This window comes from Paramisgurnus dabryanus, chromosome 21 (genome assembly GCF_030506205.2).
Source record: "Paramisgurnus dabryanus chromosome 21, PD_genome_1.1, whole genome shotgun sequence".
Classification (NCBI taxonomy): Eukaryota; Metazoa; Chordata; class Actinopteri; order Cypriniformes; family Cobitidae; genus Paramisgurnus; species Paramisgurnus dabryanus.
This window is the reverse complement of record NC_133357.1, coordinates 1,448,338-1,462,903: the sequence shown is the minus strand read 5'-3', so window position 1 is coordinate 1,462,903 and position 14,566 is coordinate 1,448,338. Positions and strand designations below refer to the sequence as shown.

Below are 14,566 nucleotides of genomic sequence, written 5' to 3'. Positions count from 1 at the left end.
TTTTTCTATTATCTCCTTTCCACTCCTCTCTCCTTCTCTTTTCTCCCATCTCTCTTCATATTACCTCCTTTCTCCTCTTCTCTTTTCTCCCCCTTTTTCCTCTCCTCCTCTCATCTCTCTTCATCTTTCCTCCTTCCTCCTCATTTCTCCCCTCTCGTGCTTCCTTTCCTTCTCTCATCTCTCTTTATCTTTGCTCCTTTCTCCTCTTCTCTTATCTCCCCCTTTCTCCTCTCCTCCTCTCATCTCTCTTAATCTTTCCTCCTTTCTCCTCTTTTCTCCCCCTCTCGTGCTTCCTTTCCTCCTCTCATCTCTCTTCGTCCTTCCTCCATTCTGCTCTTCTCTTCTCTCCCCCCTCTCATCTCCTCCTTCAATCTCTCTTCCTCTTTCCGCCTTTCTCCTCTTTTCTTCTCGCCCCCTTTTTTCTATTGTCTCCTTTCCACTCCTATCTCCTTCTCTTTTCTCACATCTCTTTTCATATTACCTGCTTTCTCCTCTTCTCTTTTCTCCCCCTTTCTCCTCTCCTCCTCTCATCTCTTTCATCTTTCCTCCTTTCTCATCTTTTCTCCTACTCTCGTGCTTCCTTTCCTTCTCTCATCTCTCTTTATCTTTACTCTTTTCTCCTCTTCTCTTATCTCCCCCTTTCTCCTCTCCTCCTCTCATCTCTCTTAATCTTTCCTCCTTTCTCCTCTTTTCTCCCCCTCTCGTGCTTCCTTTCCTCCTCTCATCTCTCTTCGTCCTTCCTCTATTCTCCTCTTCTCTTCCCCTCTCATCTCCTCCTCCAATCTCTTTTCCTCTTTCTGCCTTTCTCCTCTTTTCTTCTCGCCTCCTTTTTCTATCATCTCCTTTCCACTCCTATCTCCTTCTCTTTTCTCCTTTCCTCATATCTCCTCCTGTCATTTCTCTTCATTTTTCCTCTGCTTTCCTGCTTTTCATCTCCATTCCACATCTCATTTCTCTTTCACCTCCTATCTCTTCTTCTCTTCACTCATCTCCTCCTGTCTCCTGCCTCTGTTTTCTCTTATCTCTCTTCATCTTTCCTCCTTTCTCTTTTCTACCCCTCTCTTGTCTTTTCTCCTTCTCTCTCCTCTCATTCCTCCTCATTTTCTTTTTTCTTTTTCCTCCTTTTCTCTCTTCCCCTCTTTTTTTCCACTCCTCCTCTCTCTTTTCTCTTTATCTTTTCTCTTTTCTTCTCTTCTCTCCCCCTCTCTCCTCTCCTTTCCTCCTCCATCTTTTTCATCTTTCCTCATTTCTCCTCCTCTCATTTTTTCATATTTAATCTGCTTTCCTCCTTTATCATATTCTCTCCTTCCTGCAAATCTCTCCCCTCCTCCATTCCACTTCTCCTTTCTCTTTCACCACCTCTCCCTTCCTCACTTCGCTCCTCTCCTCCTGTCTCCTCTCCTTTCCTCTTCTCTCTTAATTTTTCCTAATTTCTACTATTCTCTTCACTCCCCCTCTCTTGTCTTTTCTCCGTTCCACTCATCTCTCCTTCTCTCTCCTCTCATTCCTCCTCTCTCCTTTTCTCTCTCTCATTTTTCTTCATCTCTCCTTTCTTTCTTTTTTTCTTTCTTTCTTTCTCATCCTCTCCTCCCCTTCCTTTTCACCTCCCCCCCATTCCACTCCACATCCCTCCTTCCCACTCCTTTTTTTTCTCATCTTCTTTCTTCCTCTCTTTTCTTTTTTCCACTCCTCCTCTCTCCATTCTACACCTTTTCTTTTACCTCCTCTTCACTCTTCCTATCTTCTCTTTTTTCCACTCCTCCTATTTTTTCCCTTTATCTTTGCTCCTTTCACCTCTTCTCTCCCCCCTCTCATCTCTCTTCATCTTTCCTCCTTTTTCCTCTTCTCTCCCCCTATCTTCTCTCCTTTCCACTCCTCTTTCCTTTTCTGTTTTCTCCTCTTCTTTCCTCCTCTCCTCTCTTTTCTTCTCTTCTTCTCTCATCTCTCTTCATCTCTCATTTTATTCTTGTTCATCTTCTATCCTTCCCCCTTTGCTCCCTCCTCTCTCTATTCCACTCATTTTCTTTTTTCTCCTCCTCTTTCTTCCTCTCTTCTCTCCTTTATACTCCTTCTCTTTCTTCTCCTCCTCTCTTCTCTCATTTCCCTCATTTACAATCCTACTTTCTTCTCTCATTTCCAATCCTCCTCTCTACTCTCATTTCCTCCTTTCCACTCCTCCTCTCTTCTCTTATTCCCACCTCTCTCCTTTCCACCCCTCTCTCTACTCTGTCCTCTCACCCTGTCTTCTCTGCATTTGAATGTCTTATTCCATCCACGTTGCTTTTTAGAGGAGTAGCTTTCACACTGCAGAAATTACAAACAGTGTACACAATCTCTCCTGCTGGCTTCAGGGCTGTTGTACAGTATTTGGTCAGATGATTAAAAGGTTGTAACCCTCATGTTGTTCAACCTCCTAATATTGAGCCAGCTAAACTCTGTGCGCACAAGTTTGACTACTTGTAAGTGTTAAATATATACAACATCCTCCTTAAAACAATGCAAAAAGACAAAGAAAAAAAACGGGTGCCTCTTATTATGGTAATACATAAATGTTTTCACTTGTTTTATAGCCCATCAGGTTAAAAGTGTCAGTTTGATTGCTTTCAAAAGTAACAGCCCACCACACCTCAACAAGTCCCACAGTCTGAAATATAATTCCTGTCTGTAATCTACTAAGATAACTTTCCTTAGCAAGCAACACTTAATAACCTAATTAGAGTAATAATCGATAAAAGCCTGTGTGAGGTCCTCACATAATGTGTGTGTGTGTGTGTGTGTGTGTGTGTGTGTGTGTGTGTGTGTGTGTGTGTGTTTTATTGCACATAATATCCTCAACAGTTCCCTTCCAGACAGGTAATGAAAACTCTTGCTTCTTTGTGTGTGTGTGTGTTTCTATTACTTACATGGCGGATATTATAGGCCATTAGGATGAACCTCTTGTCAGCAGAAACCTGGAACTTCATGGACTTCAGATCCTATGTGAGAACCAACATGAATGAGATTTGATCAAACCAAAGGTGCACCAAAAGGTTCTTCACAGGCAGCAAAGCCATAGAATAACCATTTATGGTTCCCCAAAGAAACATTCAGTCAAAGGATCATAAAACAACCATTTCTTTCATGCCTTTTTATAGTCTAAGGCAGTGCTTCCCAATCCTGGTTCTCGAGGACCCCCTCCCAAAAAGTTTTAGATGTCTCCTTATTTAACACACCTGATTAAACTCATTAGCTTGTTAGGGAGACATGTTAACCATTTTGGAAGGAGGCTTGAGGACCAGGATTGGGAAGCACTGGTCTAAGGAACATTTCCACTATTTGTGAAACAGAAATCTCCTTTACAATGATACACTTGGACGTTAATGGACCTTTAACCCCATGAAGCTCTTACTTTGAAGAGTAAAGCCTTTGTAGGTAACATGACATAATGATTGAACACTTCTGAGTAGAACGCACCCTGAACCCATCATCTGTACACAATGAATGCAATGCGTTGTGGGTAAGAGACTTTGTCTGTTTTTAAGGCAGTGTGAAATACACTCACCTAAAGGATTATTAGGAACACCACACTAATACTGTGTTTGACCCCCTTTCGCCTTCAGAACTGCCTAAATTCTACATGGCATTTATTCAACAAGGTGCTGAAAGCATTCTTTAGAAATGTTGGCCCATATTGATAGGATAGCATCTTGCAGTTGATGGAGATTTGTGGGATGCACATCCAGGGCACGAAGCTCCCATTCCACCACATCCCAAAGATGCTCTATTGGGTTGAGATCTGGTGACTGCAGGGGCCATTTCAGTACAGTGAACTCATTGTCATGTTCAAGAAACCAATTTGAAATGTTTCAAGCTTTGTGACATGGTGCATTATCCTGCTGAAAGTAGCCATCAGAGAATGGGTACATGGTGGTCATAAAGGGATGGACATGGTCAGAAACAATGCTCAGGTGAGCTGTGGCATTTAAACAATGCCCAATTGGCCATGAAGGGGCCTAAAGTGTGCCAACAAAACATCCACAGTGGTAACAAGGCATGATGGATCCATGTTCTCATTCTGTTTACGCCAAATTCTGAGTCTACCCTCTGAATATCTCAACAGAAATCAGACCAGGCAACATTTTTCCAGTCTTCAACTGTCCAATTTTGGTGAGCTTGTTCAATTTGTAGCCTCTTTTTGCTATTTGTAGTGGAGATGAGTGTTACCCGGTGGGGTCTTCTGCTGTTGTAGCCCATCCGCCTCAAGGTTGTGCGTGTTGTGGCTTCACAAATGCTTTGCTGCATACCTCGGCTGTAACGAGTGGTTATTTCAGTCAAAGTTGCTCTTCTATCAGCTTGAATCAGTCGGCCCATTCTCCTCTGACCTCTAGCATCAACGAGGCATTTTCGCCCACAGGATTGCCGCATACTGGATGTTTTTCCCTTTTCACACAATTCTTTATAAGCCCTAGAAATGGTTGTGCGTGAAAATCCCAGAAACAGAGCAGATTGTGAAATACTCAGACTGGCCCGTCTGGCACCAACAACCATGCCATGCTAAAATTGCTTAAATCACCTTTCTTTCCTATTTTGACATTCAGTTTGGAGTTCAGGAGATTGTCTTGACCAGGACCACACCCCTAAATGCATTGAAGCAACTGCCCTGTGATTGGTTGATTAGATAATTGCATTAATGAGAAATTGAACAGGTGTTCCTAATAATCCTTTAGGTGAGTGTAGATCTCAGAGAAGACCTATGTAGAATCTTAACAACAATCTACCAAGCGGATGACCCATATATGTCTCTTTGTGTCACACTTCTGCAGTGTTCAAAGGGCCTTGCTTAAAGAGTCTCTTTGAAGGTTTAAGCTATGGGGATCAACTAAAAAAAAGTGCAAAAAAGAACCAGCTTTAACCTCAGAACACTGTTTGCTTTAATTCTCGGCTCACATCTTTTTAATTCTAGCAGCTACTGAAAAAGTCTCTTTCTCCCCACACGACTCTCTCGATGGATTGACCCATTTGTCGGGCTCCTATGAATAGGGGCTAATGGAGTTGTATGCCTTGTCCTGCTCTGATGCCTCGGGGAGGGGGGGGGCTTGTCAGTCTCTTGAGTGCTTCTTTACGCTGGTGGTCAGAGTGGTAAAGAGACGTTTGAGATGAATGCAAAAATGGTTGCATGGATTCTGTTTACTGAGTTCAAGGGCATGGCGGATGAAACAGTCTTTATTGTGAATCTGTGAATGCATGCGTGGGGATGTGGGATGTCGGCACACGCTCACCAGGGTGCTGTTGTCTAGCAGTGTGGTTGTTACGTTGGTGCTGAGATTGTGGATCAAAACGTGACCCTCACGTGTGCACAACGACACCTCGTTCTCTGAAAAACACACATTTAACTGAGTCATGTGTGCATGGTGTACTTTTGAGGCTCTAGCATTTTGCAAGTATAAAATAGTTGTGACCATGTCTGTGAAATCCAGGCTAAAGAGCATTAAAGTTTGATTTTCTAATCATTGAATAATTTCACATTGATTTCAATCTTTGACATGGCCTAAATCAGTCAATAATAAAGATATCAAGGTTATATTTTCACAGAATGCTCTTTACATTATGTAAGATGATTTATTGTAGAAAACAATAAATCACATCACTTGAGCTGAGTTGTCACAAGCAAGATCACAATTTTTGGGCAGTATGTCTCAGAATGTTATTGGTCATGCAAATAGTCCCCCCCAACCAAGTCAGACCATTTAAACAGAACTTTGGGTAAGACTTTACTTGAAGGGGTGTCCATAAGACTGACATTACACCTTCATAATCATGACATGACACTTGTCATGAACATGAAGGAGTGTCATTCGTTTAGTTATGTCATTTTTAATGCAATAATGACATTGTTTGAGATGTCTTTGTTATGACAACTTGACATAAACCAATACATCATAACTTGTCATGACAACTTGACATTACCAAGACAACATAACTGAACACTTTTTACCTGTGTTACAAACATAATTTGTCATTAAAATGTCATTAAGTGTTAATACTCTGTCAAATAGTTCATGAATATTCTTCAGTTCAGAATGTTTTTTTATTTCCTCCATGTGTTTAAGAAATAAAACCAATCATCCACTATAATAATAATTAAAATGTATTAAGTTGTATTTTATTGCATTTGGAAACCGATTCACCTAAAATTAAATGAAAACAGTACAATAATAGGTTAAGCCATGCAGCATTGGGTCCATATCGCTGGAAAAACTAATTAAGCTAATTAAATGTTTTTTTTTTTGTTTTTTTTCTTCTATGTGAGAACATTTCAGAACCCTCTGTGTGGGGAAGAACAAGTTAGCTAGGTCGTTTCTTAAGTTTGATAATTATTCTGCTATGTCATGTTTATGACAGATTAATGACAAGTTATGATATATTGGTTTATGTCAAGTTGTCATAACAAAGACATCTCAAGTAATCTTTGCATTAAAAATGACAAAATTGAACAAATGACACTTAATGACAGTTATCATAAACGTGCATAAAATCTCCTAGTTTCATGTCATGATTATGAAGGTGTCATGTCAGTCTTATAAACACACATTCAAGTAAAGTATTACCGAATATTGTTATTTAACACATATTTTGACATGATGAGCCACACACATGACACTCCGAACACATATTTTGAATTAGCGCCCCTCAGAAGATAAGTCACCGACTGCAACTGTCAAAAACAAAATACACTCCATTGTCACTTTTATGCACAATATGCAAATGTTTTACCATTTAGCCATGTCACACAGGGATCATGAACTTGAAAATCTTCATTTTCTAGGTTCTCCATGGTTAGATGAGAGAAACGCAGGAGATGAGATTCATCTGCAATACAAAATCAGACAGTAAGTAAGACTAACTCATCCTATGAGAACAAATTTTTTTGTTTCTTTTTACACTCTAAAAATGCTGGGTTATTTTCAACCCAGCGTTGGGTCAAGAAGGGACCGACCCAACCGTTGGGCTAAATTAACCCAGAAAATGTTTATATTTGACCCATGCGTTCACATGCAACCAAATCCATTTGTAATCATTTTGATGGCTCAATTGTATTGAAAAGCCTTCATGTAAACACCTTAATCAATGCGAATGAGGTCGATCGGATGCAAATTTCGGTCGTATTGAAACGGGTGGTGTAGTCTTTTTTTAAGGTAATGGGGTCACGCACTGTACATTCTGCAGCGCTCATGTGTGCTTTTATAACATTAGGCTACATAAAGCAATAAAAAAGTGTTGTGCCCTTCAAAAATTGTGTTTTCATTACCTATATCTGAAAACTTATTAAGAACAACTCAGCTTAGACTTTAATCCAGAGATAAAGTTTGTGAACTCGACAAGAGATGCTGTGTCTGCAGCGTGGACGTTGCCAAGTCCTCTGTTTTTTTCGAGTTCAGATTTGAGTTGAGATTAAAGTATTTTGTTGATTTGTTATTGGTATTTGGGCTCTAAATAGTCATTGTGATGCTTTTTGGCTACTTTTGAATGTCTTTTGGGATGGTTTTGATATGCAAATCTGGCAACCCTGGCTGTGCGCTTGCACAGATGTTCGGTTCGGATTATATAAAATTATGTAAATGAACATTTTAATCAGATTGTAATGTTAAGGGTGCATGTAAACTGTATTGTCGTATTAGATTAAATTCAGTCGGACTGACAAAGTTTTGTCCATGTGCACATAGCCAATGAGTTGAAATGACCCCTTCACAGGTTAAATTATAACCCAAAAGGTTGGATTCATTCCTCTTCTAAGCCAGCACTGGGTTGAAAATACCCCAGCATTTTTTTTTAGAGTTTAGCATCTCAAACAAAATGTACGATTTCAAGGATCCGACAAGGTAAAAATCTTTACGAGATGATGGTGCTGATGCAACGCCTATAGCAAGCTGTCTGGCTCGCTTTGTTATTTCATTTCTCGTAGTCTCCTCTCATTTGTATTTGTGAATGGATGCCTTACATGTAAGCTCCCGGGCTCTCACATAAACCCTCGCTAATCTTCTGCTCCTCTTCCTTCCATCATCCTTTGCTTCTTAACGGCTGATTTATTTTCTGTTCTCTTTCACACCTCTTTTTATCCTCCTCCCTGGTTCAGGTTCATGACCCATCTCAGCTAATTTATCGTCTTGCATCCTTTTCGGTTTGCTTACCAGGGGTCAGAAGAAAAATGGAAAGGGTGACCAAGGACATCACCGCCAGGATGACCACCAGGGCGATGCCGATTCCCTTCCAGTTTCGGGGAGGTCCTCCCGTGCTGCCCAAATCCTGCTCCAAAATACAAGAAAAGTAACCGACATAAATGCATACATGATCGTTTTCCCCTCATACACGCGTAGTTTACCCGCTGGTGAGGGTGAATGTATTAGTGCCGGCTCATTTAAACTGCATCAGTGCAGGGATTTCATGTGAGGCGTCTGTATCGCTGTAGGGATCCTCTTGGGGGGAATGAAAGAACTTCACATTGACATAAATCTATGTAATTTAAAACGATCTTTCAGAAAACTTAGTCTTTCAAGTGAAAAATGGGAAGCTAATTGCATTCTGTATTGCTGGCATGCCTTATAATTTCCCCCAGACGCTTCTGCATTTCACCTGTAACTGTTTAAACAGGGACCAGTACGCTAATGTATGCATGGGGGTGTGATTTTTCACAAACTGGGGAGTGAGGTTCGTGTTTCAAGAATGAAAGCTCGAAGATACATTTTTTAGGTGTTGTTGTTTCAAAACACAAACCACTGCAAAAATTGTAATAGTACATTTATCAAGCAGGTATATTAAAGGCGTTTGGCTCCCAGAATGCATCTTTGACAACTAGGCTGAGGGACAAAGTAAAACTGCCTCAGAAAGGTAGACAGGGACGGTTACAAGACCATACATTACCAATCCAAGGCTATAGTGGAAACTCCTAAGTGTTTACTCATCGTACATTATAAATCAGTATTCAATACAGCTTTGAGTTTTGCCGTATGTTTGTGTTGTAAATCTCTACGGCTGCACAGCGAAAGGGATCTGTGTTCATAAAGGTATGAACTCATTATTTATCCATTGCATTAACATCACAAGTACTGTAAATATTTTCACAATTACAAAAGAAAATGAGCCGTTCTGTGTCCTATATTTAAAACTCCAGCGCTCTAATTACAGTCTCTTTGGATGCTGTACGGTGTTGTTGGGAAACAAAAGATAACTTCAAAAGCTTGAGAGGTTGCCAGCGTGCATTGTTGCCAAAGGCTCATTATTAATAGATTGCTTCGTGCAATTAAAACAGCTGCAGATTGTATCCGATTAATCTGCCTTCATTAATGCACTGGAAAGGAGAAAATTACAGCATAGTTTTTCAGAATCGACAAACCTTGAACCAAATCCCACTGTTGTAAAGGAAGATTATATACTTAAGATCGTACTGAAACGTAGGAATGAGGTTGTATAAATTCATACGAATCAGCCACCTCGTAAAACGATTGATATCACGGGAATTCGTAAGTATTTTACCAGGTTGGCTAATTCATACAAATTCGTAAGAAGTGAATACAATAACATGTATGATTATTAGAAAAAACAATAATGATACCACGCCCGTAACCCTGCCATTAAAACTCAACGTCACAAAAGCAAATCGTACAGAAATGACCTAATTTGGTTGTACAAAAAAAAATTTCATGACACTGTATTGCTTTCCAAACACAGATCTGCTATCAGCCGTTTCAAAATCAGAACCAACCTGATCTCACCTTCAATTCGTACGTATTTTAATAAGTGGCTAATTCGTAACAATTTGTACAAAGTGAAATGTACAAATATGTTAAATTATTCGAAAAAAACAAACAAAAAAACTTAACAATAATAATATTGCACCCATAGCCCTGCCCCTAAACCCAACATCACAAGGGCAAAATTGTATAGAAAAGTACTAATTTGGTCGTACGAATTTATACAAATTAGCTCCCTCTAAAAAAAAGAGCAAAAACGATATGCAAAAGGTACAAACCCCAAAGCAAACAATGATGCAAGTTATTGTCTCCAACGTAAATCTCTTTTCTTGGACTACAACAAATGCAACAGTTTACTTCCTGGGATTAATGATGTAGACAAGACCGACATTATCAAAATTCCTCTCGCTTCGGACTTCAGCATGTAAATTAACTCCGGTTAGCATTGCATTGTGAGCAAATCTTTCAAACATGGTAAGGGGCGTCACATTTCCAGCTGGCGTCAGAGGTATTCAGGCCAATCACAACATACAGATTAGCTGGCCAATCAGGGACACAGAGCTTTTCAGATCAATGAGTTTTGTACAAAATTAATGTGTTTCAGGAAGAGATGGAAATCTGGAGCTACAAAACATACGATATGTGGAAAATAATGTGTTTTTTGAACCATAAACCATGCAAACATATTGTATTATACAAAATACACAAAATAAAAGTTTTTTTAGCAATGAAATAGGTGCTCTTGAAAGGGACACTACACTTTTTTTGAAAAGAATTCATTTTCCAGCTCCAGCTAGAGTTAAATATTTGATTTTTACCGTTTTGGAATCTATTCAGCTGACTTCTGGGTGTGGCGTTACCACTTTTAGCATAGCTTAGCATAATCCATTGAATCTGATTAGACCATTAGCATCGCGCTCAAAAATTACCAAAGAGTTTTAATATTTTTCCTATTTAAAACTTGACTCTTCTGTAGTTACATCGTGTACTAAGGTTAAATTAAGTTAAATTAAAAGTTGTGATTTTCCTGGCCGATATGACTAGGAACTATACTCTCATTCAGGCGTAATAATCAAGGACTTTGCTGCCGTAACATGGCTGCAGGAGGCACAATGATATCACGCAGTGCCTGAAAATAGTCCCCAGCTATTGAAAGTTACTAGTTGCAAAAAATATATCTTACTCCTACCCACCACCTAAACCCAATGTCACAGAGGTGAAAGCAAATCATACAAAAATTTACACAATTGGTTGTATGAATTCATATGAATAGCCATCTCATAGAATATTTACAAATTGGTGAGACTTTGTTGGCTCAACTAAAGTACTTACTTACTCATAATGATATACAATACCACACTTGTTTCAGATCAGCTAAAAACATATTTAGGTCCTACATCTTTGTGATCATCTCATTTCCCAGTACCCAATAGAGTGAATACAGAACAGCCATATTATTGTAATTTTTTATATGCAGTTGAGCACAAAACTGACACTGTTTGGATTTCAAAGGCGCTGCTGCTCTCATTATAAGCTAAAACACAACGCTCTCTCTGATCAAGGCTCATCAGCTCGGCTTCCATGTGTCCCACAGGCTCTGAAATAACACAACATTTGCAGTTAAGATGACTGCTTTTGGAAATAGGTTAGTACCCAGCATGAGGGAAGAAGAAATATTAAAAAACGTATATGTTTTACACATATTGAAGGAGAAGAATTCACATCTGAGAGATCCTGTAGCCTCCAGATCAGTGAGGGATCAATGCATATCAACTTCTGGTGATTCATCTCCAGACAACTGGCTTATATTTCATAAGCAAAAAAGAACATTTGCCGTTTTTGCAGCCTTATAAAGTGGTTGTGGTGTTTTCTTGCAATATTCATTAAAATAAACATAAAAATATACTGTTCTGTATAGACTATGTCAGAATAGGTAACACAATTACAAATAAAAAGGGTTGGGAATTCATCTTAAATGTGACCCTGTCTGTTAAATCCAGGCTAAAGTATCACTATCACATTGATTTTAAAATTTGACATGGTTTTCTTAATATTAAAGAAGTCACATAATGTTCTTATTCACAAAAAGAGTTGAATGGTTGTTAAATGGTTGAAAATTGGTTGAATGCTTTGTCAATGATAAAAAAATTATAGATAATTGAATATAATAAAACTATTATTAATTTAGAAGTTTAAAAAGTTACTTCAAAGTCACAATGCCTTTATAAAAAGACCAAAAACACAACTATTCAACTGCTAATATTGCACCCTACAATCACTGAAAAACCCATTTTCCGGCACCACCACTTCAGACCAGGAGATTTAACAATTTCAAGCGTCTCTAAAAGAGTTGACAAATAGAGCCATGAAGAAAAACTGACAGAGCCTGGCCTTGAAAACTTATGCACAGGTGTTGAAGTGACACATTTTTGGCCTAGCAGAATCTCAAGCAGACAGATTTCTCATTGCATTCAGCTCAAGCGCTCGGATCCGTTCACAGAGCAGCTCTTCTACAAAGCTGTCAGTCACATTACGCTGCTCCTGCAATTCAGAACGCAGTGCTTTGAGTGGGCGACAGTCTCATCAAAGATGCTCCCATGTATAGGAGAAAGTGAAACATCTCTGAAGGTATAGCTGTCGGTAATGTATATCACATTACGAAAATCTTAGCAAACCAAGCAGAGAGCTAGCAGAAGAGATCAATACCAAGGGAAGTGAGAGTAACTACAATGGGAAACAATTCATATGGGATGTGGGGAGGTAATGCGATCTTGCCGAGATGTGTCTCGTCAACATCTTCTTATAGGACCCAAAAAACCCTGAGTAAGATGTGATTTTGTTAGCATAGCTTAGCACAATCCCTTAAATCTGATAAGACCATTAGCATCGCACAAAAAATAACCAAAGAGTTTGGATATTTTTCCTATTAAAAACTTGACTCTTCTGTAGTTACATCGTGTACTAAGACCGACGGAAAATTAAAAGTTGCGATTATCCAGGCAGGTATGGCTAGAAACTATACTCTCATTCTGGCGTAATAATCAAGGATTTTTCTTCTGTAACATGGCTGCAGCAGGCGTAGTGATATTACGCACTGCCCGAAAATAGTCCCCTTGGTTACTTTCAATAACAGGGGACTACTTTCAGGCGCTGTGTAATATCATTGAACCTCCTGCAGCCATGTTACAGCAGCAAAGTCCTTGATTATTATGCCAGTTTGAGAGTATAGTTCCTAGACCATATCTGCCTAGAAAATCACAACTTTTAATTTTCCGTCGGTCTTAGTACACGATGTAACTACAGAAGAGTCAAGTTTTAAATAGGAAAAATATCCAAACTCTTTGATTATTTTTTAGCGTGATGCTAATGGTCTAATCAGATTCAATGGATTATGCTAAGCTATGCTAAAAGTGCTAGCGCCAGACCCGGAGATCAGCAGAATGGATTCCAAAACAGTTTATTATATCAAATGTTTAACTCTAGGGGAGCTGGAAAATGAGCAAATTTTCAAAAAAAAGTGAAATGTCCCTTTAAGGAACTCCTTGCCAACAATAAGCAGCCGCTCTGGCATCCCATCATCATTCACACTTAATGTAAAGATCTCTTTTAATTCAACTTCTAGTGGAACGTGAGAAGACCATATGCCACTTCAAGATGCATGGATCTCTTTACTGATGATGCCCAGTTTAAAGCATTGGCAACTGGAAAACATTAATTTCACTTTGCTCTCTAGGGATTTGGGATACTTAGAGCATCTTACAGGATGAATAAACCTGACGGGAGCTCCTGGAAATCACAGCGTTTGGTGATGCTGAAAAACTAGAATGAATCGCTGAGCGAATCACAGAGCTAATGAGAATTATCTGAGCTTGACATAATTCTTAATTCATCTGATTGAGTTCGATTCATCAGATTTAACCTGCAATCCAGTAAATATCAGCAGTGAATGATTGAATGATTATCATCACCATGATAGGACCAACTAGATAAAGTCACTGCTGATATGCCTTCAACCGAAATGTGTTATTCTTTCAATAAGCCTTAAGCTATTGATATACGAGGACCATTACGTTTTAAATTGTTTTATAGCAGTTTTATGGTCGTAGTGAATGACATCAACAAGTTGCTGAGGTTTAAATGCTAATGCTTTGTTTTGGCTCAACCACAGTGTGTTTCAATTAGAAAACATCGCCAGGGGGAGAGGATAAAAACCGCATCCATCCACATTACTGACAGCATTTCTTATTCTTCTTTAGAAGAAGACTTTCAAACATCCCACATAACGCCAGAAACAATTTCATCAAATAAAGCACCAAACTAATTGCGGATTGCTTTCTGTTGTTTTGCCCATCATCTCACATGCTAAAATTTTAAATGAAAATATTGTTTATATGCCTGTAAACCGTACAGGCAATTTTCGAAAAATAAAGCTCTGTTCACACAAGCATGGGATGTAGTGATGTAAGAAATCTTAGCCTATCATAACATAAAAAGCTTTTAGCCAGTCACAAACTTATAAAAAAAACAACAATTATCCGATTCAAGATTTTACATTTCCTTTGGTGTGTAAGTGTGTTTTTGTAAATGTTACCGATATGTAAAAGGTACAAACCCCAAAGTAAACGATGACGCAAGCTATCGTCTCCAATGTTTGGCTGGTTTATGGTTAAAAAACACATTATTTTCCACATACCGTACATTTTCCCTCTCTTCCTGAAATGCACGGATTTGAAAAGTTCTGTGTTCCTGATTGGCCAGCTAATCTGTACTTGTGATTCGCCTGAATACCTCTGACGTCAGCCGGAAATGTGATGCTCCTTACCATGTTTGAAAGATTC

General features: G+C 39.0%; 1 protein-coding gene across 4 annotated transcripts in view; it reads right to left on the bottom strand.

Moving 5' to 3' along the window:
• Positions 1–14,566, bottom strand: part of LOC135775301 (inactive dipeptidyl peptidase 10) — a 67,581-nt gene that overhangs the window by 38,243 nt on the left and 14,772 nt on the right. The window contains exons 2-5 of one of the 4 annotated variants that reach the window (XM_065285379.2): positions 8,169–8,286; positions 6,754–6,849; positions 5,259–5,353; positions 2,904–2,975 (exon numbers count right to left, since the gene is read on the bottom strand). In XM_065285379.2, the coding sequence (XP_065141451.1) occupies positions 2,904–2,975; positions 5,259–5,353; positions 6,754–6,849; positions 8,169–8,286 (381 nt within the window). Of the gene's footprint in view, positions 1–2,903; positions 2,976–5,258; positions 5,354–6,753; positions 6,850–8,168; positions 8,292–14,566 lie in introns of those variants that run through there. The other 3 variants (XM_065285380.2, XM_073812982.1, XM_065285381.1) reach the window with 3 other exon arrangements.